At 47.3% G+C, this 27,992-nt stretch overlaps 1 protein-coding gene across 6 annotated transcripts in view; it reads left to right on the plus strand.

The window, feature by feature from the left end:
- GPC4 (glypican 4) overlaps positions 1 to 27,992 on the plus strand; it is a 242,327-nt gene that overhangs the window by 94,921 nt on the left and 119,414 nt on the right. For all 6 annotated transcript variants that reach the window (XM_048318497.1, XM_048318490.1, XM_048318493.1 and 3 more), the window contains 3 exons: positions 1,247 to 1,380; positions 4,142 to 4,267; positions 15,071 to 15,191. In XM_048318497.1, the coding sequence (XP_048174454.1) occupies positions 1,247 to 1,380; positions 4,142 to 4,267; positions 15,071 to 15,191 (381 nt within the window). The remainder of the gene's footprint in view (positions 1 to 1,246; positions 1,381 to 4,141; positions 4,268 to 15,070; positions 15,192 to 27,992) is intronic.

Genomic DNA, 27,992 nt, shown 5'->3' on the forward strand with positions numbered 1-27,992 from the left:
GTGCTGCTCTTGATAATGACACAGGTGACATTACTAATTTATTTGCCCACCCAAATGTAATGTAATAAAACAGAATTAATCTCTTCTCTTTACACATCAGATGCTTGTAGCTTTGGGCAGAGGGTGTGTTTTTAACCTCTGGTGTGCAGCTAACTGGGAATTTAGCTGATTGCCTTGATTTGGTGTGGCATGGAGATAAATGAGGTGCTGCAACGAATGGGCATTTCATGGGTATGTGGTTGGTCCCAAGCCTGGAGTGGGTGGTGGGATGAGGCTCAGAGACGGTGAGGGTGGTGTTAACTGAGGTGCCTTCATGGTCCCAGCAATCAGCCAAGCTCCTTTCACAACCCAGCATGGATGAGTCCTGCAGAGCAGCACAGGGTGGATCAAAAGGAGACTTTTACAGTGGCAGTGCTGCCACAGGGGGACAGATGTCCCTTGGTAGTCTCCCAGAGAAGGAAATGGTGGCAAACCCATCTACAGCAGGGACTGCAGCAGTGGCTGCTGCTGGGTGAGTCTTGGGACAGCGGCCATGCGAGAGAGCTTTAACGAGGTGCTTTGGATTCCTTCCCTTGCTGCTGCAGCCAGTTCCCAAATCATCATTAGCTAATGAGCTAATTTGTGCCATTAGCAGAGCCCTGTTCATCAGGGCCTCCCATGATATGACTGGGCTGTGGCCCCAATGCTTGCTGTATTTTATGCCCTGGGTTTTTTAATTAGTAGTGATGTATATGATGCTCATCCCTGGGGATCTGCAGTGCACTCTGTGCAGGTGCTGAGCTGCCTCAAGATGCAGAACCAGGGTCTTGGGATTTTCCTTCAGAGGGGAGGTGTTTCCTAAAAGTTTGACTAGAGAGGTAGAGTGTAGAGCCTTGAGATGCTGGGGCATTCAGGAAGGAAGGAACAGGGAACATCTCAAGCCCCCTCCTGTCAGCCTAAGTTTAGCCTGACACAGGAAGCTTTGCCTGTCACACCTGCAGCTCAGGGGTTTTGATAGCCACAGGAGCACTTCAATGCCCTGACATTTTGCCTGAAGCTTCCTGCATTCCTTCCCAGGGGGCAGGTATTTTACAAAAGCCACGTTGTATCCTTAGGACAGCAGTTTGCTTTCAGGTGCTTGCTGCGATATGAGCAAGCAAGATGGGGATGACAGGACGATAGCAGCTCATGTGCAGGTGCCAGTGTGCATCTCAGCTGTTTTCCTGCAGTCCTAACACTTCCTCACACTGCTGTTTGTGTTTTCCAGATAAGCCGGTTATGTGGCCATGCTCAGCAGAGGCAGATTCGATCAGCTAATTATCCAGAAGACCTTTTCATTGACAAGAAAGTCCTGAAAGTAACTGACATTGAGCAAGAAGAAACTTTGTCGAGCAGGAGGAGGTGAGAATGCTCAGGCTGAGTGTGGTGCCTGCTGGATGGGCTGCGGGAGCAGCCACCATATGGAATGGCCCTGTGGAAGCAGATGCAAAAGCTGCTTATTTCCCTTACCCATAAACCTGGTTTTGGCTCTGATCATCAGAGCTGCTCTGTGGCGGACTCTGAAGTGCAGTGAGGTGTGTGTCTACATGGGTTTTCTCACCTAGTGCACCCGGGTTAATACACCAAATGCCTTGTCTGGATTTCTTGGGCACTGCTATAGTGCCTGAAATACTCACAAGTGTAGTTATAGATAGAAATGGTCACTCCAGCCTGAATTGTTGTATGTTACACTGTGTGTAGGTAAGGGGAATGCATTTCATGCTTTTTGTGTAATGTTTTATGGTAGTTCAGAGATGTTAACAGCCTTTTACTGAGTATTTTCAAAGGAAGCAGGTGCCTCCACTGCTGGCTCTGCACCCCGTGCTTCCTTCCCCATGTAAGTAGAAGCTGTAAAGTGGGCTCACACTGATGTGTCAGGGAGCAGCATCTCCCCTCTGGATCTGAAAGCGCACCCAGAGATACGCAGTGCCTTTACTTCTGTCTGGAATAAAAGAAAAATCCCTGCGGAAGAGAAACAAGCAAGCTTTGCAATTTTTAAAACTGGAGGTAGACTAAGTTGAGTGGATTTCTCTCTGAAGACTAACAGGGCCACATTCTTGATACGGTTCCCATGAGATGCAGCACCAGGGCTTGCATTCCTCCGTTGTCTCAACATGTTGGAGGTTACAGAGCCCAGACTCTGACAGAGATGTCCTTTGAAGACTTTGAAGTCTAATGAAATCTGCTGAGATGAATTACATGGGTTCATACCTGCAGATATGGAGGAGTTCCTCATTTCCCTACCCCTCCCTGCCCTGCTGGGAGCTCTGCTCCCCAGGAAAGTTTCCTTCTGCCTGTTCCCCCCAGCTCTACTGGGGTTTGTGGAAGAGGAGCAAGGCAATGCCTAGGATGTAAGGAGCTGAGTGCCATGGGCAGTGAGGCTTGTCCTCATTGGGGTTTGCCATAACTGATGATCCAGGTCTCCTCATTTTGGCTTTCCAGATGGTGTTGGTTGGACTTCTGCCCCACTGTTAGGCTAGTGGAGGAGATGGATGTAGGAGGTGGTTCACACAGGAGGTGACTGCCTGAAGCATAACTCTGATTTGTGCAGGGGGCTGTGGGCTGAATTCCCACCCTTTGGAGGGGCCTTGACTCATCAGACAAACCCTTGTTCATTTGCATGGCAGCGACAGACAGGTCGATGCATGCGATGCCTGGGCAGCACGTGCTGTGGTGGTCAGAGGCAGGACTTGAGTGACCCTCTTTATCCATGGGCTGCGGCTCTCCCTGCGAGGGCTGTGTCAGCCCCACCACGGCAGGAACAGGGTCCTCGGCAGGAAAAGGCAGCATACAGCACAGGCTGCCTTCTCCTTGTATCGCCTGCCCCCAGCTGGCTGTCGCGGGTTCTGGAGAGGGAACCCCATGGAAACCCAAAGCAAGGAGGGATGGAGGGAGCTGGGCACCCCCCTGCACACCGAACTGCCTAAGATTGCAGGGCAGCTCCCCACAGCTGGCAGGGATGGACAACCCCCCTCTACAGCACCTGGGGAATGCCCCTCAGAGTGCTCCTTGCTCCAGGTGCTAATTCCTCATCATCCCTCCCAGGGAGCAAGGAGGCTGAGAAATAACCCCTTGCCATAGGGGGAAATGTGCTGATACAAAACAAGACGACTGTGAGGCCAAGTCTTACTGTCTCCAGTCTCTGCTATTCATATTACCTTTCTTTTGGTGCTATTTACCTAATTAAATCTCTCACTATTCCCTGGTGACAGCTGCTGAATGTCCCTGAGGGATCAGACCTGGGCTGGGGGGATGTCACATCCCACTCCCAGAGCCTCTGTCACCTCTCTGGCAACATCAGAGATCCCATGGTCAGCCTGTATCCTGGTACCTCTGGACCACTGCTGCAGGTGACCAGCTGGAGATCCTTGTTGCTGGGAAGGGAGGGCACAGGGTTGGGATGCAGCCTGATTCACAATCCCTCTGTGTGGTGAAAGCACTGCTCCTGCATCTCCTGCAGCTCCTCCTGCCTTCCTGCGACAGAGCCATTTTGGTGAGTGTAACCTGCCCCTTTGAATGCGGACTGTGACAGCCCAGTGCATCCCTTGAAATTGTGTACTTTTGAGAGTGCAACATCAAACACAGCCTTACCCATGTGTACAAATCTGTGCTGAGAGTGTCAGCTCTGGTCTACTACCAAAAATGCCACCTGCCCTTGCAAGCAATGCTGGATGGCCAATGTCAGCCAGACAAAACCCCTGAAGGGCCTTCTGTTGCCTTCTGCAAAGCAGAGGGGATGCTACAGCCTAAGCCCTTGCTGCTCAGATGTACCCCACAGATGCATGGCCTGAGCCAGTGGCACCTTTCCTTAGGTGCTGTGAGAGTGCAGAGACTCTGTCTGGCTTTTGCCTTGTGCATGGTTGGGCTGAGGTTCTGCTGCCCCTACATCCCTCCCCATCACCAGCAGTTTTGCCCTGGGAAACATGGGTTCAGCCTTTGACTGAATAACATCAAGGAAAACCACAAAAAACTACTTGGGGTCAGAAATAAAACTGATGCTTCATGCTTTTTTTCCACCTAGCTGCTTTAATGTTGTGTTTGTGTGACTACCTTCACTGGTTGAAATGCACCAACCTTGTATTCTCCTTTTAGCTGAGCACCCTTTTCCCTCCCTTTCTTTCAGGGAACTGATTGCAAAGCTGAAGTCCCATAGCAGTTTTTACAGCACCTTGCCAGAGTACATCTGCAACCACAGCTCTGCTGTCCAGAATGACACCCTTTGCTGGAACGGACAAGAAGTCGTGGAGAGGTGAATCACATCTCTTGCCCTCCCTCTCCCCAGTACTGTTTATCTTTTGTTAACCAGCACAGGAGCAGTCTGTGACCAGGACAACTTGCTCCCTTAAGGACCTTGTGCAGAGCAAGCGTCCAGCTGTGCTGCAGCTCAGATGGATGTGCAAGATCTGCACAGATAGAAGTGGTTGTGTGCTGTCCTCCACTGAGTTTTCTACTTAGTGAAAACCCTGCATCTGTGATGGGATTTGGTCAGGGTGGGCCAGAGACAGGAACACAGAAGCAGCTTGACACAGCCCTGTTCCCATGGGAGAGTGCACCACAGTCTAGGGATGGCTCTTCTGGAGCAGCAGTAAGGGCATTGCCTCCAAGCATTGCATGGGGTGGGGATGTCTCCAGACAGGCTTCATGCAGTGGTAGCAGGACACTGTGGTTGGCATCCCCTGCCCCATCCAGGGAGAGTCAAGGAAGACTCCCGTGTTGAATTTCTCCTTGCTATGGCTCTCAGCTGGAGGAAGTGGAAACTACTGAACTCTGGTGGTGCCACTGCTGTCATCTGACCACCTTCCCACCACCAAGTCTTGGCTGTCATCTCTGGATGGAGCCATTCCCACTAAGGTCCAGCTTGTGCTGTGGCTACTTTGCCCTGCCCCACTTGCCCTTTTGGAGGATATACTGGTCGTAATTGAGGTTAACAGAGACAGGTACATGCAGGATTCATACCATAAAGAGGAAGGAAGTGTTAATAGAAATGGAGATTTTTCTTGCAAAAAATGCCTCTTGGCAATGTTAAATAATGTGGAAGTAGAACTTGGACATGTTTTTTATAATTACATAAATCTCCTCTAATCACCCTACTTTGCAAAGCATCCTTTGCTATTAAGTAGTTTGCATAAGGGAAGAAATAGAAGTAAAATCAGGAAGTGGTGAAATGTTGAGATATTAATTATGACTTCTTGATCAGTAACTTCACGTGATAATTAGCCTGTACTTGCAATACTGACCTGAAACACTGAATAGACCAAAATAGCATCAAACTCTATTTTGAAAAAAAATGACTCAACATCTAAGATCACCCGCTTAGTAAAATGTACTTATGTTGCCTAAGGAAAAATGTGTCCTCTATTGGCACTTATTTCTGGAGAATCTTGAGTTTCCGTGCCTAACTGAGAAGTTCAATTGGGAAGAAAAATATTATTTCAATATTGTCTCACTGATAGATAATTAAAACTTTTAAAGCAGGGCTGTAAACACTGCAGCTCTGGAGAGGGGTACCGAGGGTGAGGTGTTAGCTTATGACAGTTCACTGGGGTCACAGCCAGTGGCCCTGGTCCAGGTCCTGCTGATGCCACAGCTGGTTGAAGTGGTAGCAATGGAAGAGTGCTGAGTCCAGATCCCTCCTGCAAATATAAGTTGAAAGCTATCTGCAGATTAAACATGACTTCAGGTGATAGGCGGCCTTCAGCTTTCTGCTGAGAATACCGGGGGCTGTCATAGGCAGAGATGTCCCCCTGGGTCCCTGCTGCAATGTTGTGGTGGTGGTGGCACCATATAGCAGGTCACACAGATGCCATGGCATGCAGGGGAGCAAGGCAGGGAGAGGATAAAGTCTGTGTGAATGAAGGGGGCACCAAGATTTCAGCCCCTGGCTCTTGATTTAAGGATTAAATCCTCTACTGTGCTTGAAGAACATGTGCTTTTGCACTCCTCTCCTTGCCCCCTCTGTCGCCACCTCTGAGCTCCTATAAAATATTAGTGACAGTTCCCTTGAAGGCAGATATTAGAGATTTTTGCTGTGAGTGGGGAGACCTCAGCTAAATAAAGCTGAGCTAAGATAATGGTCAAGGGTTCTCTTCTCCCAGGACCCATGTAGTTAAAATGATCTCTACACAGGCTGCTTCATGTGGTTGGACTTCCCAGCTTGGCATCTCTTTCAGAGTGTCTGGGAGGATTCCTGAAAATCAGGAGCATTTAAGGTAAGGGTATTTGAGTACCCCAAGCTGCTAGTTCCTTTATTTCAGTGTTTTCCCCAAGAGGGAGCCAAGCAGCTGTTCATGGTGTAGCAGCTCTTACTCAAGTTGCTCTGAGAATGTGCATTATGTACTGGAGCAATTCTATGCTCCTGCTGGGCTGGTGTGTGTTTGCTGGTCATCAGACTCCATCTTGCCACTTTTTGCAAGAAATTTGGTGTGGTTTGAATATCTGGTATTAATTTCAGGATGCTGTCCTGGTACTTGTCCCACATATGTGCTGGCTGCCAGAAAGAAGGATGGTGGAGACATGGTGGGATGGTTCCTGTGGCTGGAGTTTCAGCATGGAAGGATGGTCCTCTTTGAAAGGACAAGCAGGGGAGACAAGGATGGGGTGCCTATGTCAGTGACCAGCTGGAGTGCCTGGAGTTCTACCTGGGGATAGATGAGGATCTGACCAAGAGCTTTTGGGTCAGGATTAAAGGGAAAGCAGAGACAGGTGATGTTGCAGTCTAGCTCTGCTTCAGGCCATGTGACCTGGAAGACTGGGTGGATGAGGCCCTTTATAGACAGACACAAGCAGCCTCCCATTCACAAGCCCTGGCCCTCATGAGTGACTTCAACCCTGGTATCTGTTGGAGGGACAATGCAGCAGGGCATAAGCAATCCCTGGGTTCCTGGATAAACTAGAAAGCTCCTGCTGAATCTGCTGATCAGGTGAAGACCTGGGCAGAGCGATGCTTCGGTAGATTCTATGCTTCCATGTGTTTCCATGTCTGGTGCTGTGTGTGGGCAATGGATATAACTGTTCGAGCACTGTTGTGTCTGTGAGGTCAGTGTGACCATCTGTAGGAGCATGTCTAGGATTTGATTGTGTTCTTGTAGGGATTGTGGCTATTTACCTCTTGCATTTCTAATGTAATACCTGAGTGTTCATTAAGTTAGAAAAGAGCCCTACTGACTTATCCATTTCCAGACCTCCCTGTCATGACAAAATCTGTTAGTTATTCTAAGTCCTTTTCCTAGAACACGTTAAATCAAACCTGGAATAGCAACTAAACAGCCCTTGCCAGTGGACTCAAGTACTTGATAATACCAACAATGTGCATCCTGTTATTTAATGCAAACAGTCCCTTCTGCACTCTGCAATCCTTCTCCTGTGGTTTTTCGGGCTCAGTATTTACTCTGTCCTATTTATCCCAGTGCTTTGTTATCCACAGGGAGTGAGAGTGTCCCTCCTCCCCATGGACTGGATGTGCTCAACATCTTTCCACTGGGTCTCACTTCCCAATTTGAGCCTTGCACCATCCTCTGTTTCCTCCTTGCTCTTAAGCCCCTCTGCCCTGACTGAAGGTGGCATGTTCGGGGCTCCAGTGCAATGCAGCTGGCTAGGGTATTTTATCCTGCTTTTAACCCCTCTTTTTTTTTACTGAGTCTTACTTTCTGATCCTTTGTAATCATTTGCTTTTCCATGTTGGACCATCTAATGGCAAGAATTCATCCTCCTTCCTGAGGTTTGATCTGTGGGTTAATAGTTTGATTGTCATCCCTATTGTGGATTTAGGACATGGTGCCTTGAAATAACTGCTGAAATAACAGTGGAAACCACACAAGAAAGGTTGATTTTTCTGTAATGCAGAACAGTGCATCATGTCTTTTGCTGTGCTTTTGCATGGTTGAAGAACATAAGCTGAAGTGGGAAGAAAAAAGAAAAGGCAACACATTCCTGCTTTTCACACTTCTCAGAGTGTGCAAAAACACACTGTGCTTTTATGGGACGCCACAAAGGTTCATAGCAAAAGCCACGAGTGGCACATTCCACCACTTACAAAGAACTTGTTGAGGGGTCACAGTGCTTGGGGTGTTTGTGGTAGCTGGGGACCAGACCTGCTGGATCTTCCTCTGTCTCTGTACATCCCTGTGTGCCTCTTTGCAGCTTTCCTGGGCTCAGTTCCAGGCACTTCCCTGAGACAGACATGTAGGCAGGGTGGGTGTACAACAGCTTAAACCTGCCTAAGTGAGGGTTTCTGTGCTGCTCCTCCTTTTCTGTCTTCATGCCCCATCCTCTCTTATCCTTATTTCCATCCAAAGTCGAGAAAAAACAGAGGTCAGTTCTTATCACCCAAGTACTGACTGAGTAATTCAGATTAAGTCGAGTAGGTGTTGAGATGTCAAACTCCCCTCAGTTTCTATGGGAGCTCAGCATTGGAATCTCAAAGGTGATTTGAACTTCATATATAGTATCAGGGTTTTGCAGCATTTAATACTAAAAGCCTATTAAAATCTAGATTCTCAGAGTTTAATAATCTGCTTACATGAGTATATTCTTTTCCAGCTGTTCTGAATAGAATGACAGCAACATCTGCCCACTGCAAAACTTCTAAGCACATTAAGCATTACTGTTAGATACTGCCATTTCTAAATTTCTCAAGACAAATGCACACATTAATCTAAATCACCAGCGTACCTCTTTTCTTTGTACCAATTCAAAATTAATATATTTTTAGCACCTTGCCAGATTCTCTTCTTCAAGTTAGAAGTCTCAGATTTCCCTGCTGTTGCCAACATACCATGGTTTGTTTTAATCATATAAATCATAAACAACAAAAGCACAATTGGAAGCAAGACAGAAAAATGAGATTCTGTAATTGGAACAAAGGAAATTCCGTGCCAGCAATAACCCTTTAGTTCGTGAAGGGTTTGGTTATTTCTGGCAGTGTTGCAAAATATCTGATACGATGGAGTCCCCAAAGAGGGGGCTGTATAACTTTTCAAGCCCATAAAACACAGCTCTGTAGCAAGTATAAGCTATAATGAAAGGATAGTAGGCAAATTCAGAGGGTTATTTAGTGGCCATGATTGTTTCCAGAGTATTTCAGAAATTAAGATCATGAATCTTGCTCTATTAATCCTGCTGCTTGGTCTCAGGTTTAGCCAATTTTTCCATAATCTATTTGTCTTGAACTGAAATAAGAAGAGAGAGAGACTTCAGGCTGTCTATAAACTCTCATTGTTTTGCTATGAATATTACAGTTTTTGCTGTTCCTTCTGAAGTCCCATCTCCCAGAGCCAGTTGATTACCTGAGACCTCACATTTATGACCAAGCCATCATCTGCAGCACACTCACTGGCTGTAGAGCTTTGTGTGGAGCAACTGGGAAGAGGCAACAATTCTCTTGGCAGGGAACTGAGACAGCAGGATCTGAGGAGGCCCTCAGAGGCTTCAAGGTGTTGATATTTGGAAATCCAGCAGAAAATGGTTCCTTTTATTTAGGTGAGAACACTCCCCACTGAGAGCGTTGGATCTTCCTGGTTGCCTTTGAAGCAGCTTGTTCGGAGCTACTGGTGGTGTAAATTGACTGCGGTATCATGAGCTCTGCAGTGACTGCAAGGACTCTCTGCAAGCAAGCAAGCAAACAAAGCCAGGAAGGCACCTAAGAGCCATACACCCCACGTCTCTCCTGCCACTTGCACTCCCATGTAACAGATCCCTGTATATGGTCATGGGACGGTGGAGACTTGCACCCCATATGGAAGAGAACAGCTGGGGTGGACCTGCACCCCACACCCAGCCCATGTCTGGGATGAGATATGACTGACCAAATATCTCTCTGGACAATCTGTCTTTAGAGAGGAAACTATCCGGGAAAGAAGTTGTCACCTCTTCATGGAGGCTTGTGGGTACATCCAGGAGTTACACCCTGACTTCAGGGCAGGATGAGTGGGTTGGAAACAGCTTTTCAAGCCTTTTGGCCCCCACTGCTTCTACTGCTGATGTGACACTGAGGTTGTCTCACTAAACCAGAAATTAGCAGGGCCAGAGCGTAAAATGTTGGCTTCACCACTGCACCCACCTTTACTGACCCGTGAAAACCAGCTGGAGGTAAGAGCTGGGTTCTTTTCAGGGGTGTGGGGGGGCAAAACTTTTCTATCCTTTCTCCCCTTTTTCATCTCTTTTGCCTCCTGTGTGGTGAGGACTCAGTGTCACCAGTCCACATGATCTTTAGTAAGTCACGTCTTGAAATGCAGAGGAGCTTTGGGGGTCTGGGGGAATACTGCTCTCAAACTCAGTTATTAACTCTTGTGCAATGAAACCTCTGTGTTGTGTTGTGTCCGTGTTCTGTTTGTCCCCCACCCACTCTCTCTGACAAATGTAATTCAGTGAACACAGATAGTCGAGAGAGCCTGTAAGGGATACTGTGCTGTTTAAGCTGGATCTGCATTTGAGTAAGTAATTTGCAACTGGAAGGCAGGCATAAATTAATTCTTATTTGAATGACATGCTTACTTTCCTTTTTCTAAAAGGTGTAATTCTTTATGTTTGACTTTCAGGATTACTTTCTCCAAATCACACATCGTGTATTGCAGTAACTCATCTCAAAGCCTAGCAGGGCCGAGTAGGATGAACACACATTTTACACTCATTGCCATGTATTTAAATAACACTTGTCATCTTGTCTTCTTTGCTCTGAAATGAAAGCTTGGAATGAGATGCATTTGGACTGGAAAGACCAAACATTCACAGGAGATATTTGTGGATGGTGGAGGGGAAAGGAGAGGAAGATCCCTCAATTTGACAGCACTTGGGCACTTATGTCCGGTGGATGAGAAGAGGCAGGAAGGGTCGGCAGTTGTACTGTCCCCACAGAAAACTTCAGATCATTGGTGTTTTCATAAGGTGGATGTCTCTGAAGTAATTTTTAACAAGGGCTGCTTATCAGCACATTTTACAATGTGATATTTGTCTTTGGAAAATACCATGTCCCCAGCAAGAGCCCATACCCAGGGAGCCCAGGAAAGGAGATGCTGCTGACTGACATTGAGACATGTCAAAGAGAAAAGTATTTTGGGCTTTGCTTATGAAGTGTGAGCCAGACTATGCTCATGTTGCAGCACTGATACCCCTTCAGCACAGAGACCCCCAGGGACCGGGGTGGGGGATGTTATCCACTGTGCATATTTGCTGTTCCATGCTGATATCAATCACCATGGCAGCGGCATGTGATGGGTTTCATGAAGTGGAACAAGTGTCCTGCACAAGGGGCTGTTTTGTCTGCGTAAGTTTTTAAAAACAGCTTGAGGTGGCTCAAAGATTTATCCTTTTTTGCACTGACTGGAGAACATGGGAGGAAGGTGATGCTTTGGCTTTGTTTTGCCTGCGAGCCCGCCAACCCTTCAGCTTGGGGGGGATGCAGAGGAGCCTGCATGGGTACTGTCCTGAGACTCCCATCCTCCAGCTTGTTGGGGGCTGCAAAGGCATCTCTCTGCCATATTAAGGCCTTGCTGCTTGGCCAGGGCTACAGGGAGGGGTGCCAGCTGCCTTTTCCAGCTTCCCTGGCATTTCAGGAATGCAGATCATTCACTGAAGCTACATTTCAAAGCCTTTAACCCTTTGGTTGGCTGCATCCCACATGCCTGAATATGGCCACCAAGCTGGTGCTGGGGCAGAGTGGCACAGCTGAGCGGAGCTAGTGCCCCCCTTGTATCCGAGCACACCAGGAGGTCTCAGCTTGGCAGCACAGAGGAAGTGTCCCCCAAAGCATCCAAATCACACAGGACCATGTTTCTGGCTGGTGGGATGTTGCGGGTCCCCGTGCATCTCCTTTTTTGCAATTCATGCTCAAAGATGTGCAGCTTGCAGGGCCCACTGCCTTGCAGCTTTAAATGACTTGTGTAATGGTGCAAATGGTTCATTTTGGGCCAGGTACATACCCTTGTATCTGGCCAGGTGGGAAGCACCAGGAGGTGATGCTCCATTTCTCCAACATCACTGTTTTAGGGAGAGATCCCTCTGCAAATGCTTTCAGGTTTGCTTCCTTCTCTAGTAGACTTTTTCCCCTGAGAAGGCTGATCTGAGGTCCTCCCCACCCCAGCAGAACCTTCTGGAGAACAGTTTCAGTCTCTGGACATGGAGTTATAGTATTGCTGTAGCACTGTGTTCCTCCCTCCTGTACTACATTGTGTAGGCTACAGAAATCCTCTCTGACAGCCGCTGCATGGATTTCAGAAGGGATTTCGCCCACTCAAACTCAAGCTATTGCGTTTCTTTGTATAAAACTGTTAAGGAGAGAGATTGTATTAATTCAGACATACACCAAGTGGGCTTGTTTCTGCTCTTGCTAAAATCTGTGTGAGTTTCCTGATTAAATCTCTGAAACCACAGGAGACCTTTCAGCAATATACTTTTCAGTTCCACCAGTGTTTTAAATTAGATTTACAGTGATACCAAAGATAGGAATTTGTCATCTAAAAACTCACGTGTGCTGTGGATGTTTACATCCAGTTTCCAGATGTGTTTGTCAGGTCAGCATGGTGGCATTAAGAGGCTGTGTGACAAATAAGCAGCAGGATTAATGGCTCACTGCTCCCAGTGCTCTATCCCCCTGCAAAAAGTTCAGCCCAAGTTTCAATAGAGCCGGGCAGGTCTGTGCTTGCGGCAGCAGCCTCTTCCCACGAGATGGTGCTCGGAGCATGCACGGCTGTGCCAGGAGCGCATGGGCTGCTGCAGGCTGGCCGCAGGCTGCCCCCGTTCTCCCAGTCACTAAACTTTCAACCTACAACGGCCCTCCAACTGCACGAGGGTTCTTCTGAACTGCGAGCGAATTGTGTCTCAGGTACAGCCATGTTCTGTGCTTCCCAGGTTAACGCAACTATTAAAAAAAGGGGTTTTGCAAAATGCTGAGTCCTAATAGGAGGCCCCAGCATGGGGACAGGGTGTTGGGGTGCAGAGCAGAGCTGTCAATCCGGTGCTGTGCAGGTGCCGAAGTGCAAGGGGTGAGATGGTTGTGCAGGCAGCTGCCCCCATGTTCAGGAGCTGGTGGGGCTTGGGAGAGTCAAGTTGATGTCTCTGCTTTGCAGTGATGCCTGCACCTGGGCAAGCTGCTTATGCCTCGAAAAGGAATATACACAGGTGTGTGCTCCTGTGCTGTAGGCACAGACACCTCCTTTTTCCTGTCCTTTTTCCTCTGTCATCTCTTCAGTGCAGCATGTTGCAGGGTTGTCAGCCATTAATGGAGATGCATATGGGGAATGCCTAGTGGTGGGGACCCAGCTGGAGGTGCAGAAAACTCCTGTACATGGAACTCCTGCTCTGAGATAGCCTTGGAGTGGAAAACTGCCTCAGTTCTGTATTTTAAACTATATGAGTATTTCAGGTCAGTGCAGATTGCTGCTGCACCATATAGATCTGGGGTTGCCTTTGCATCCCCACATGTCTGAGTAGATCTTGTCCCTAGTTTAGAGTTTAAGCCAAGCCCCTGAGTATCCCCAAGTCCCTCAGTGTGCCCTGACAGCTCTTGTGACCGAATGTCCACATGCCTCTTGCTTTCTACCCTAGCAAAGCATCCTGCCTGAGTTGGCCCCACCATCCCTTATGTCTGCCTCTCCTTCTTTAAATGCCTGCTGAAGTCCCACTTTCTCCCCAAAACCAATGTGAAACAGGCTGTCTTTGCCTGAGCTTGCCTGGCAGCATGGGGATGGAGGATTAGCTAGGCAGGGGAGCAGGGAGCTGATAGACAGGGAGGCAGCCACTAGGGCTGGTGCTGGGAGCTGCATAAAGACATTATGTGTAGGAGATGAAAGCAGAAAGGAAAATTCATGGTTTACCCATGGCACTAGAAAAATACATGCACCATACAGCAGACTGATGCTGGTGTTATCTCAGCGATCTCACTTTTGGCTTCGCTGGGGTTTGGTAGTGCCTGTTGTGGCTGCTGGCTCTTGGAGATGAGGACTTGTTTTCTGCTTGTAGAACACCACAGCCCATCAGGGGCGCTGTGATGAATGGCAACAGCCCAGAGCTCGAGAAGGTGCCGGTGTGCTCCGTGCCACTGCTGTCGCTGCCAGACGGCAGTGGTGGCAGCTGATTCCTCTGGTGCAGACCCAAGTTTAGAGTTTGGTGCTTGTCTTATGCTGGAGCATCATCAGCTGTTACACAGGTCCTGAGTGTAAGAACGTATTCCTCCAAAGGCAAGTATGCAGCAATTCTGTCCCTCTTCCCCTCCCTTTTATCACTCTGGTAAACTTTGTCATTCCATAAATCTTGCAGCAAGTAAATATATATTTCTTTCCTAATTGCCGATGAAAAAGCTGAGTGCAGGGTTGGCCACCCTCCTCTGCAGAGTTGCCCTGGCAGTTTAATCTAGTCTGCGGGGGCTTTGCTGACTTGCATGGTACCCGTGTAAATCAAGATACCCCATGGTCTGAGCAGTTACTTTGATCCCTAAGGCTGGATCTCATCAAAGACTGAAATGAGGATTGTTTGACAACACCTATTTTCCATTAGCAATGTTGACAGCATTAATTATATTCTGATGCTTTAATTCTTTATTATTGAAATCACACATCAGTGATAGTCATTATTTTGCAAGGGGGTTGATGTTATGCTAATCAGCGTGCAATTAACTGGGTCATCCCACTCATTTTTTTGGCTGTGGGCACAACACTACTGCTCTTGTACTGGAGTCTCTGTGGTCTGCCAAGATTTATTTTAAACAAACATGAGCAAGCCAGAATTTCTGAGCCAGCTTTTTTAGGACTCTTGGGTGCAAGTTATGTGAAAATATTTATCTCTGTTGTATACTGTTTAACATCTTCCTTGGTTACTAATGGACTGGAAAGGACTTCATTGTCCTCAAGTGATACAACTACATCATCTTGCTGCTTTGCAAAATCAGAGCAAAAATGTTTATAGGAATCTTCTGTCCTTTCTTTGTCATTATTAACTGTCTTGTGCTGTTTTGGAAAGAGCTGGTGCCTGTCTTGGGATTTTTTATGTTTGTGCTGAACTTTAAAGACCTTCTCTCTGTTAGCCCATCACATTGTGGTGTTCTCTGTTCTCATTCCTACAGGTACAGTCCCCAGATCACAAGGAATGGAGCAAAAGCGCAGGCTGGCAACCATGAGGTGAAGATTAAAGGTCCGGAGCCAGTGATTAGCCAGATTATTGACAAGCTGAAACACATCAACCAGGTTTGTTGTAGACATGCCAGCAGGGATGTCTCCGGAGTGGGTGGTTTCCAAATCAGTTTGGCCTCCCTTGCACTCTCTCTGGGCTCAGACAGACATCCCTGGTATCTGCATCTGCAGCAGCTCTGGGAGCCCAGTGTGCAGAGCTGGTGCCACCCTGGCCTGGCCCTACACAGCGCCAGCCCCAAAGGGCACACAGGGCCAGTCCTGTTGGATGCCTGCTGGTGTGGTTCTCCACGGTGCAGCCTCCCAGGACTCAGCCTGTACCTGGGTCATGTGAAGATGCATGGCTGCAGTACAAGAATGCTTCTGCTGGGCATGCCCTTAGCAGTGGAGGTCCAGGAAAGATGGAGCTGATGGGGTGCCCCTGAGCATGATGTGCTGGCAGGGGGTCATGTGGCATGTACCTGATGTTCCCTCTGATAGGAGAAGCTCCTTTTGGCATTGCTCATGGCTGGCAATAAAAGTCACTTTTTTCTTTGCTGTACCTCCCTGGGCATTCACTCCCAGTTGGTAATGGGATAAGTTACTGTTGAATGGGGAAATGGCAGAACTGGATGAGATCCTTTCTGCTGGGGAGGAAGCTTCCTTCCCACTGCCTCAGACCTGGCATCCTTCCTGGGACAAGCGGTATCTTGTCTCTACCCATTATGTCGTGCCAGGCTAGGTCTGTGAACAAGCCCTGCTGCTGCCAGGGAGGAGTTAGGTGGCAGCTCTGCACAGCGTTCAGCTTGTGGCTGAATCTTCCCCAGCACTGCCTTAGGCCAGTGGGGCTTGGGTCTGGCTCTGGACTCTGCTCTCCCCTCTGTGTCACTGAGTCTGGATGTCACAGTAACTCGTAGAGGGGATGTTTTTCATATGCAGATAGCTTGGACTTGCTGCTTTGCCAGGACACAGCACTGGGACCTCACAGGGCAAATCCTCAGGTGGTAATGCTGTTAACACAGCTGAGCTGCCCCGTCTCTCCTGAGAGAGCTCTTTCCAGTGGGGACCTTGCTGATGGTCGCTCTGGTACGAAGCTCTGGGCAGCTGTGTTTTCCTGGGGCTAAGCCCAGCTTTGCTTCCAGACCGGGTGGGCTGTGAGGGCGGCTCTGTTTGGAGTTGCTGGCTTAGCAACTTTTCTGCAAACCTCTGCTTTCCTGCTCCCTCGACTGCCAGGGACTGTTTTCACGGCCATTGCCAGTTTAACCCCCGTGCCCTCCAACGCAGGCATGCCTCATTAGGTGCTGCCTGGGAGCAGGATGCAGTGTGGGATTCAGGGTCCCCAGGAGCACCCCACAATGCAGGAGCTGCCATGGGCAGCGGCCCTACAGCTTGCTCTGGCTTCCCACACACTCCCTGTGCTGAGCGGTGCCATCTGCCAACAGCCCATAATTATTAGAAGGGGAAAAGCGGGAGGAATAGCATAATCAGCTCCCTATTAAATGGGGTAGAGGGCAGGCTTCAACCTGCGGGTGATAATGATATTTTGCCGTTCACAGTGAGAAAACTGCACTGAACAAAACATGGTTATTAGTGTACCTGAAACTGCTGACATAAAGTGGTTGTGAAATGCTGGCTGCCAGACTGGGTTAAGTTAGGTCTTTGCTGAATAGCTTGGGCTTCACAGTGGAGGTCTGTGGAGTGGGAGACCCTGGGTAAACACTGCTGTGCTCAACTCAGCTGTTTGCAGCAGCAGAGTCTCTGTCAGCTGCCGCTCAGAGAAAAATTGTGGTAAGGGGGTGAATACAGTCAGCTTAGTCATGATCTCTTACAGAGAGGCTCGCAGTATTGGGTTGGAATGTGTTATGGGGGGCAAGTAAGCTGTTTTGGTTTGTACAGTGTAAATGTAAGAGCCTGAAAAATATTGAACGCTCTTGTAAAGCTGTGTTTGAGAAAGAGGAGGAATTGAGAATAAAATCAGGAAAAAATGGGAAGTGATTTGTGCAAATTAGTTATGAAGCTTGCCCAGAGAAGCTGTAGCTGCCCCATCCCTGGAAGGCCAGACTGGATGGGGCTTGGTCTAAGGAAGGTGTCCCTGCCTATGGCAAGGGATTGGAACTACATGATATGTAAGATCCCTTCCCACCCAAACCAATCTGTAATTCTATGATATGATTCTATTCCTGTGGAGGGTCTATAGTCTATGTTCAATAGCTTATATACCAGGAAAGTAACTGTGGAGGTTACTTAAATTTGGGATTTAGGGTGTCAGAGCTTACCATCACACTTATTTTCTTGGCTGAAGTAAGTTTTGAGCTCTCTTTCACTTCTGGAATGCATCTTGATTGCCAAACAGTATTAAATGTGGAAGGAGCAGCAGCTCTGGATGAATTACAGTTGTGTCTTTCAGGTGTTGGCTTCAGATTTGGGAAAAAGTGGGAAGTCCCAAGCTGGAGAGGGTTGAAAATCTCCACCAAGCTAAGCCAACAGTGGCTTTTAAGGATTTTTAAACATCCAGATCCTCTGGAGAAAAGACCATCTTTGCGGTGCTCAGAGCTGTTAACTAGATTCCCATGTGACTACCTGTAAATTGTGAATCTTGTACAATGTTGTGACCTCCCCTCCTCCCAGTGTGTTGTGTTAAGAGATACAGCCTGGATTTTGTGGTGTGGGCAGACTCGGGAACCATGCTGTTTGGTACAATTTTCATAGAGGTCCATAGCTTTTGTTGTTACTTGGAGATTTTTGCTGAAAATCTGTAATTTGCTGATGATTTGACTTTGCTTTATTCCAGGATGCTTATGCTGCTGGCAGTGTCTCTTCTTTCAGTGTTGTGTGTACAAATTGTGCTTGCTCTTTAGTTCGTGTCTTCTCAAACCTAATTTGGGTAAATATACATACATTCACATGAGTAATTCTCATTAAACATTTGCACTTTGAAATGAGAATGGGGTTTGTGCATTAGCATTAAACCCATGGGGATTCAAAGAAGTAGAGAAAACCTAACCCAGAGAGAAGAGAAACTGCTCCAGATTGTAATTTTTCATTTGAGCATCCATCAAGCTAAAATAAATAAATGAATAAAGCACAGTGCCTGAGTTGTGTGCTGTCTCAAGTCAGCCCTTTCTGGATGAGTCCCCCTCAGTGCTGCCTATTGTCTTGGTTTGAAAGACAGTTATCTGCTAAGGAAGGCAAGAGCCTCCCTTGGAATGGCAGATGCGACCCCCTTCCCTCCAAGTTATTATAATTTTGAAATCAAGGGTTTTTCAGGCAAAGATGTGGGAAATAGGAATAACAGTTCTTTACTATTATATATCTATACGTGTATAACCAGTCAAACAAACAACAATAACTATGGCAGTAACAGCAAACAATCACAAACCCAGTCCCAGCCTTCTCAGCTGTCAGACCCTTTCCCCTCGGGTGCAGTTCCGCTCGCAGCCGGCAGGGGCGCTGGCGGCTCCCGGTGAGCAGGGCAGGTGCGGTGGTTCCCCCGCGGCTGCAGGGGGCGCTCCGGAGCGAGCTCGGGGAGCACGCGGCACCGGTGCCCTGGGAAGGGATGGGACAAAGGCTTCACAAACCCCTGGGCAGCCGATCCCGGTGTCCGGCCGGACCCTCGGGAACAGCAGGCTGGAACAGCAGGGACAAGCACGAATCCCGGGTGGCAGAGGAGATGTATCCAAATGGGGAACCCCCGGAGGTCTGGGCAGGCAGGGTGAGCAGGGCTACAACGTAGCAAAGGCTCAAAGCAACGGCGGGGCAGGGCAGCCACGGCCTGGCTCCCAGCGGGGCACAGAAGGCGGGCTTGGGATCCCGGGGTTTGTCCAGCAGAAGGAAAAACGGCCGAAGAAAGCAGCCTCCCTCTCTGTCCAAAGGCCGAGGACAGACTATCCCCACACCAAGGTGAAACAAAAGAGTAGCCAGATATACCCCTCCCCCAGTGGGTAGGTCTTTTTTTTCCTTATGTATCCAGCAATTTGTCCCCCTAGCAACACGTATGGGGAAAATTCCTTTAACAAAAAAAAAAAAAAAACAGGAGAACTCCTAAAACCCCAACACCTTTTCATCACATCAGACCATTTTTGTTTCACCCAAATGTGTGATTGTGGCTGATGGTACTTTTTGTGCATTGGCGGATCAGATAGTTTATTATTGCCATATTGGAATTTTTTACTCCAGTTCTGTTAGATGTCTACCAAGTTTTGAGTTATTTTTGTTGTGTGCCCAGAGGCATGAACAGCCTATCCATAAATATTAGCACTGTTATCTCAGCTGGGAAGCTAAGGGTTACCTTCAGGAAAATGAATTGGAATTGGTTCCTAACTTTTATTTCCCAGAGTGGATGGGGGTCTGTTTCCAGCTAGAAGGCTTTTCACTCATCCTGTAAGTGGAACTATATTGAAACTGAAGAAGTTTTCAGTATCAGCACAGGGTCTCTTGCTGAGGTTTTTTGTGGCTTAGTAACACCCCCAGGCAGAAAGCTGTGTGCAGGGTGAGCTATTTCCTCTGTCACTCCACTTTCCTCCAACCACGGGGACGTTTGAATGGCTGATAGATGGGGATGAGCTTCAAGTTTTAACAGCTATGGAGGTGGGAGGTTCCATGTCCTGGGAGCTCTGCCATGCTGGTGACCTCCTGTTGATCATCCTCTTCCATGGAAGGCTCTTGTGAGGAATGAGACAACTCTTAAAAAAATTAAAGTAATTTATTAAAACCAGAAAAATTGAAAAACTACAAAAATCAGAGAAACATAAAAATTTGGGATCCTAATGGCTCAAGAGGTATGCCCCAGGAGCGCAGGGATTAGAGATCTTCAGGCTTAGACAGCACTGAACCTCTGGTGGAAAAACCTGCAGTGCTGGGCTGGCTTTTAGCTAATCCAAAAATCAAAGAAAAATTATTAAAGGCTCCTAAATAGGAGTACAGCTTAACTGCCCAGCACTGGCGTCCACCACAGCTAAAATCTGCAGTGTTCTGCCTCTGCTCTGAAGCTGACTCGCTGTTTTATAGTGCCTTTGCTCCGCCCCAGTCCGCCCACAGACCGCCCATAGACCGCCCACAGCACACCCCTTTGGTCCCAAGTGATTGGTGCTTCCCTTTTGACAGATCATCTCTGTCTACCAATAGCTCGTCGTTGTCAGGGGGGTAGTAGCAGCTGGAGTAAGGGTGGTAACATGTCCTCATTAAGATTCAGGTTGCCACGGAGCTTACCTACAGACCAACGGCCAAAAGTCTAAAAATAGCTTTTGGCTGTTAGAAGCTGGGTTTTGGGAGCTGGTTCTGAAACTAAGGTGCAAAGTAGAAACCCTTAAAAAAATATTAAAATACATCTAATACATCTTAAAACATTTGTAAAAGTATACAGAGAACATGAGAAAAACAACTCTTGCAGTGTACAAGTGGTTTAAAGTTTGAAAAGGGATTTTTAACTGGGACACTTTTAACTGGGGGATTTTAACTGGAACTGGTGCAGATAAACTGCTTTGAACAAGTGAAAACACTAACAGCAGAACTTGATATTTGTACCTGGACTGATGGGTGAACATTAACATTCAATTAAAAATTGTTTAACTCAAAATTAACTAATTAAAACACTTAACATGCAAAGACCAAGCTAATTAGGGATTTCATGTATGACAGCTCTGGAGAGAGGACCTGAATGATGCTGGTGTAAGGATGCAGCAGGGATCTGTGGTACCAAACTGGCTGATGTGACAGTCTTGGTCCTTCCTCTTGTCCCTGTCTGTCCTGAAGTGATTTTTATGTCCTTTGCAGTGCTTATGTGGCTCTGATACCATTCCAGCAGATGCTTTACTCTTTAATGCCATTACCTCTTTAAGCTTGTGCTCAGTTGCAATCTCTTTTTATGCTTAGGTAAATCCCGGTGTTTATCACAGTACTGTCTCGAGGAGGAAGAGCACAATTTTTTAAGAAAATGAGGGAAAAAACACACCAAAAATTAATAGTAAAATCCATAAAAGGAAACCTAGCTGCGGAAGATGTGTCTTTACAAAATTTAATGGCCTGGAAACATATTGTACATTTCCAGACACTCAAGTTAAGGGCTCATTTAGAATATTTCAGATATACTGGAGTATGACAGTTCTTTGGTTTCCACATCAAACAATCTGTAATTTATTGCCCCATATAGGGACTATGTTTTTATCATATTGCATATTTTCTAGCCAGAAATCTAACTCCCATATAAGCTCTTGAAAAAATAAACCCTTTGGGGATGGGAATCCAGGCAATATGCTTTCACAGACCCTGAGAAACTGCCTTTGATTTATTTCCTTGGAAATAAGGGGAAGACACAGTTTCTTGGAGTATTACAGCTGTTCCCCCAAGCAGGGTCTCGCTGCCTTTCTTCATGTGCTCGATGTAAAAACCTGGGTCCTGCAGTGAGCCCCATGTGAAAGAGCCTCATGTTGCTCTTAGAGGGGTTTGCAGGAGGACAAGAACAACATTTAGAAGTTTTATGAGGCAGTAAAACACACAGATATAGTTGGAAGGGAAAAAAAAAAAAAAAAGACAGGAGGCCCAGAGGTGCGAAGGACCAAAGACAAAATAGACCTGAAATTCAGAAAAAAAAGAGCACATCCTGGCATTTCCAGAGCCGTGTTTGAAGCTGGTTTGATCAACCAATATGTCCCATATTTGTTTGTAGGTTTAATGGGCTGCTCCCCGGCGGCCTGGCTGCTGGGAGAGGGCATGGTGGAGGTCACCCAGAAGTTAATTTGGAAAGAGGCCAAAAGGCCACAACTTGATTGAATCAGATATAAACAAAATAGGCCTGGGAACGGTGTGATGTCCTTGTGCCTGAGTTCTCTGCAACCTCTTTGCTCAAAATGCAGCATGGTGGAGCACTGGCACCCAGTGAGGAGGGTCTGACCCCACCATGGGGAGACAAGTTCGGGTGGCAAAAGGATGCAGGCACCACTCAGGGCACACAGGGAAATACAGAGTTTATTATGGGAGAGCCTGGGGAGCTGGGGACTTTTCAGGGATATATGTCCCCTTCAGAAGAATCCATTACTTTGATGGATTTGGTGAAATAGAGTTTCCCTGTGCCTGCTAAGCTTTCTGAGGTTTATTAGTCCCACTGTATTTTAATTCCCCAATCAGATGAAGCTGCATAATAATTAGAAAAATGTGCAAACTGCCAGATTGTTAAATAATGCAACGCACAATACTAATCACTTCAAAATACAATATTTAAATTGCACCAAAGCAAGTAGTTTTTGACTCATTTTCCACCTTTAATAAGTTAGCACTACAATGTCTGAAGTATTGTATATATGCAATATAATCTATCAAGTCCTCCAAGGAAATGTCAATAAATACAATAATTACTTGGACACACCTTTCGCTCATCATTATTAAACAGTTTGTAACAATTAAAATATTAAAACCACATGCTTGTTAAAAAGCAACCAGACATTGCATTTATTTCTTACTAAGGCTATTAAATGAAATGACGTAAGATTTTTATTTTAATGATAAATGTGCTTTAGAATGGATCAGTTAATTCTTCTTTAGTGCACAAAATAATCTACAGCTCCACCGAGTCTAGGCCTGGTATTTAAGTACTAATTCCATTGTTCTTTTATCTGCGCCCTGGCTCCCGTTAACACACAAGGTAAATGCTCTCCCACTCTGTATGCAAGTGGTACTAACAGGATTTTGCCAGGACAGTTGAATCAGGGGAAGTGTGACCCTCGGTAATGAGAATGTAATTAAATCTGAAAGTATCTGACTGTCAGGTGACTTTTCAAACCTGAACCCCTTATTTCCCTGCCCGCAGCAGGCATCACCTGCCTGGACCCTGTGGCAAACCTCCAGGTTTATCAGGATTGTTGAGGGAATGCTGTATCCACACTGAGTTTTTTTTTAACAGCCAGAGATTGTTTCTACCTGGTGTGTTTGTGTGCCTGTTTTCAAACAGAGGTGTGTACTGGAGTGGTCTTACACATGTGAAATGTTACAACTTTGTCCCTGTGGCTTCAGCTCCAGCAGGGAGTCAGGTGCTTCAGGTGTGTCCTGCAGGGACCATCCTCTAAACAATGTTGTGGAAATCAGCTGTGGAAAAAAACAAATCAACACCTTTAAAGGAGATTAATTTGCTTTTGTGTCCAGAACATGCAGCTGATGCACAGCAGTGCCTTAAATCAAACACCAGATATCCTGTACCAGAGCTGAAGTTTATCCTGTTGTGGAGGAAACAAACTTGAAGGAATCCTTGTGCAGCAAAACCCGGTGTAAATGGAGGTGTTGATAGCAGATTAGCAGCTAATTACAGTTATTCTGGGCCTGGTTAATTGTATCAAGTGTCGCCTTGTGCTGGGAGTCAGGCTGTAATTTAATCAGTAAATGTCTGAGGTAGGTGTCCTCCCTCATGGGCCCAGTAACAAAGGACACAGATCTCTGGTGTTAGTGGGATGTTAGGTAGTTTCCTCATGTTTTTCTCTAAAATTTGACTTAACATCAAGGTTTTTAAAATGTGGTCCAGACTGAGAGGGGGACTGGGATTCAAAGAGCTAATCTTCATTGTTCAGAAGGTAACCTTAGTCTTCTCGGCTGCAGAAAAAATCCAGTTGCTTTTGTTTCCAAGAAAAAGCCTTGATAACAATAATGTTACCTTTGATTCCAGTTTGAGGTGGTATAAGACTGCTTAGTGATGATGTTCTCAGGGGCAGGAGGAAAAGGCAGCGCTGTCAGACCTGCTCAGAGAGGGACTGCTCTGACAGGAATTTCCTTCTCCAGCCCCGGGCTGTGCTGTGGTAATGTGGTGCCCAGCTGTGGAATGGTGTACAGGCAGTGTGACAAAAATGTCTGTGAGATTCCCACTCCACCCTGAGCTGTTTCACAGGCCAGGCAGGTTGGAGCTGGGGATTTCCCCAGTGCAATTCTGCCACTTCACCCAAGCCTTGTGTTTGCAGGGGGAACAAGGCACACTTGTGGCAAGTATTTTCTCTGTGCTGGCAAACCCTGTTCCCAGTCAGTGAGACCCTTTTGACCTGATTGCATTGGTGTAAGTACCCCTCATGGCTCAGGAAGACTCTTGGTTAATGCTGTTGCTCATTAAACTTCTTAGCTTGGTTTTGACCTGTAACTGGCTGCAGAGACTGGGTTGTATTTTCACGCTCGTGCTGCTGGAGTCCATGCAATGAGAGATCGCCCTTGCAGCACATCAGACTGTGAGCAAAGAGAGAAGTTTAGGTTGCAGCAGGATTTGCCTGTGGCCTTGCTTAGCTGTATTGCAAGGGAGTGATATTTAAGAAAAGGAAATGTGCTTGGTTGAGGACATGTGTAAGAAGATGCTGCTGATGCAGCAGGGTCAGCAAGGAAGTAGGAGACAGCTGGCAGAGGGTGTTCGAGCCATCAACAAATACTGTGATGGGCAGAAAGTTACCTTTTATTTTTGTCAGGAACCCTTGAATGCCTCCTGCCTATGGGTGGGGAAGCAGTTTACTGACCTTTTTCTGCAGCACATAAGAATCTAAAACTTGAGGGTGAGACTTATATAGGTGCATTTCAGGGCTTCCTCTGCGAGTGTTGTGTCTCATTGGGGGAGGGTATAAAGTCACCAGCTTTGAACTTAATTTAAACACTGAGTTGCTTCAGCTGTTCAGTTGGTGTCTGTGCATCTGTGTATGGGAGAACCACACCAGGCAGGGATCCTCCAGCTCCAGAGGCCTGAGCCTTGCTGTTGGGTACATTCAGCATCAGTGATGAGTTGCACCCTGGTGTGTCAGCAGTGCCCATGCTGGAGCCTGGTTGGTTCCTTATCCTGTTGGTAGACTCATCCTAGGTGCCAATATTGACACTGGAAAATTTGTGCCCCTGAAGTTTTTTTGGTTTTTGCAAGCAGCATCCGTGCTCTGAACAAAGAGGAGAGCTGAGACCTTGCCCAGGAGGCAGTCCAGCCATCATCTATTAATTAGAGACCAGCTGCTTGATCCTGCCTAGCTAACAGGTTTGGAGGTGTTTGCCATGGAGTCTTCCTCCCCCTGCTTGATTTAAGTCTCTGCTAAAATCAACAGCTTGATAATTAACCCCACGCTGGGGTTGTCTTGTCTGATGGGAGATAACTGGCTTATAAGGCAGCTGTTCAGTTCCCTGGGAAGCTCTGTGGACCAGGGGACATCTATTAGAACTGCTTGTAGTCACTTGTTGGGCTTCCAGAGCCTTGAAGCGAAGTGAATGCAAAAGTAAAGCTTGGAAGGAGCAGCCCCCAGGAGGGCAGGATGCAGCCAGGGTGACTCAAGCTGGTGTTTTGGCAGAAACCTCTGTGCAACACAACACAGTGCACAAAAATGCATGATTTGAGGAGTCCTTCTCCACTGGGAGCTTTTAGGGGAAAAGGAAAACGACTGGGACAGGGGTCTGTGTTGCAGAAGGAGAAGTGGAGGAAAAAAATTCTTCCGGCCCAGCTCTCAGCTTGCTGTTTCCTACCTGGTGCCAAGGACAAGATGTTTGTCTCGCAAGCAGCCCTGCAGACGTCGCCAACAGCCAGAGAGCCGCCATGTGTGCCAGAGCCTGAACCAAGAGGAAATCTCCCAGCTGCTCCAACTGGCTGGGCTGGGCTGGGCAGGAGGAGGCTGTGGGACTCCCTGGCTGCTACACCCCCTGCCTGGGTCACCCTGATCCCCTCTACAGAACCATGGGGCTGTTTTAGCAGATGGCTCGAGGTGGTGTGAGACCTGCACGTCCTTTTAGGTGCTCTTGCATCCAGGGCACCTTCCATCCAGGCTATCCCTGCTCAAATGTCTGAAGGATGTGATGGCGATGAGGTGGTTGATTGCTCCACCTCTGCCCATTTTGTCTTGTTTCTTGTGCTTCTACTTTGGTTGTTGTCTCATGTTTCATCTTCTGGTGACATGCACTTTGGGCCTTCCTGAGCAGTGTTTGGATAGCAGAGTGGGGTTCTGCTCCAACATAATGAAACAAAATATGGAAAACATGGATAATAGCAGTGTCGGGTCCTGGCCCATGTAGGCTCCCACATCCCTTCTTCACTCAGCTGCCAACGCCCTGAGGGGTGGCTTCTTGAGAGGTGAAGAAATTGGTCCAGGTTCTCATGTCTTGTGATACAGAGTGGGTGAAAAGGAGAGGGGTAGGAGACTGAGAAACTTTGTGGGGAGAAGGAGCAGGGATATGATGCCAGAGGAAGAGCAGTGTGGAAAGGGGACAAGATAACCAGCCCTTGCAGGCAGCAAGAAGGGAGCATCTTTGCAAAACCTTTTCCACCACCCTTGACAGCTGTGGGTAGTTAATGTGCCTGATCAGCCCAGGCAAAGTGAAGAAGAGATGGAACGGGGTGTTTGCAATAAGTGGCTGCATTCCTATGTTGCTTCTAGGGAAATGGTAGCTCATGGAAGTCTTTCTGATCCTGAGAGGAATTGGTCCAGGCAGACTTCAGCAAAATGCTGAAGGCATCATCTATTGCCTAGTCCAACCACATGTTTGATGATTGGTCTAGTGATTGGGTTTTTTGAGTTTGAGGGATGTTTGTGTTTGATGGAAGCAGATGTAGGAAGGGATGCTGAAGGTCCAGCAATAGTTAAGGCTTGGAAAGGCAAAATAGGAGAAGGGGCTGTAGTGGCTCAAAGAGGAAAGCAGTATTTCTCCAGCACTGGCATCGATGTGGGGCTCAGGGGATGAGCCAGAAGCAGACAGGGATTGCCCAGGACTCCATCAGGCTGGGCTGTACCCCTTAGCCCTGCTCGGCACCCGCACTGTCCTGTTCCTTCCTACTGCTGCACAAAAACAAGCCATAAATAGCTGGAGTGGAAGGGGAAGGAACTGGATATAAGGTGAATGAGCTGATGGTAAAGCCTGGGTAATCTCTTTTTCACATGTGCCTGGTGATGAATGAGCATTTGTTCAGGCCAGGGAAGTGACACCTCCCCTGCCTGGGGGACAGCAGGCAGGAGCTGGTCCCTGTGCCTGCCGTGGTGCTAGCCAGGGCTTAACCTCCATGGGAGCATACAGTCCCGGGCATCAGCCCGCCCTCACCAAACCAGAGCAATCCATAATTCCTTGGCAGCCCCTTCTGCTGCCAAATGAGATTTATTGTCCAGTGCGAACTCGTGTTAATTACTGCCGGCACTTAGGGGTCTTTATCTGTCTCCCTTTACCCATAGGGATGATGTCAGTTTGGATAGCTAATCTGGAATTAAACTGATGATCCATAAAGTAGAGCCACCCTTTGGTCAATGAATTCACTTCTGTCACCATCTTCTTTGTGCTATCAGGAGAGTGACCAGGAAAAGTGACTTAACTGGCAGCCAAGAGCATCTCCTCTGGAGCCTGTGAAGATAATAAAGTGGGTCCTGCTGTGCTGGTAAACCCCAACTGATGCATGGTAGGGATTTTTCCTATTCCAGGTATTTTGGTGCTAGAATTAAAGACTAAAACATTTTTATGGCTAAGGAGCCACAATATAGGCTCAGAACTATGGTTCACAACTTTAGTCACCCATCACCATGGACTAGTGCAGAGCCCCAGAGTAGGAGTGACTCAAGAGCAGTGTGTGGGGAGGGAATGCCCTTGCTGATGCTGTTCAGAGCAGGCAGGAGGTGCTGTCTGGGGCTTGGTCTGCTGAGTTTAGCTCAAACCTTGTGATGTCTCAAAGGAGGCAGCACAGGGAAATGCAGAATTGGCCTTTAGAGCAGCTGAGAAAATGGCCATGTCCAACTCATCATTTTTCCAAGCACTGCAAATCACTTTTCCATCTCCAAAGTCTGCTTTCACTTTATTAACATTTGATTAGTGATCACTTTTTGTTCTGCTGAGCTTGAAATGGGAGTTCAATGAGGAACAGGTTTCTTCTCTGCCATGTCTGTGCTACCAAGGTGCATCCAACTGGAAGGACCATAA

Source organism: Corvus hawaiiensis, chromosome 14 (genome assembly GCF_020740725.1).
Source record: "Corvus hawaiiensis isolate bCorHaw1 chromosome 14, bCorHaw1.pri.cur, whole genome shotgun sequence".
Taxonomy (NCBI): domain Eukaryota; kingdom Metazoa; phylum Chordata; class Aves; order Passeriformes; family Corvidae; genus Corvus; species Corvus hawaiiensis.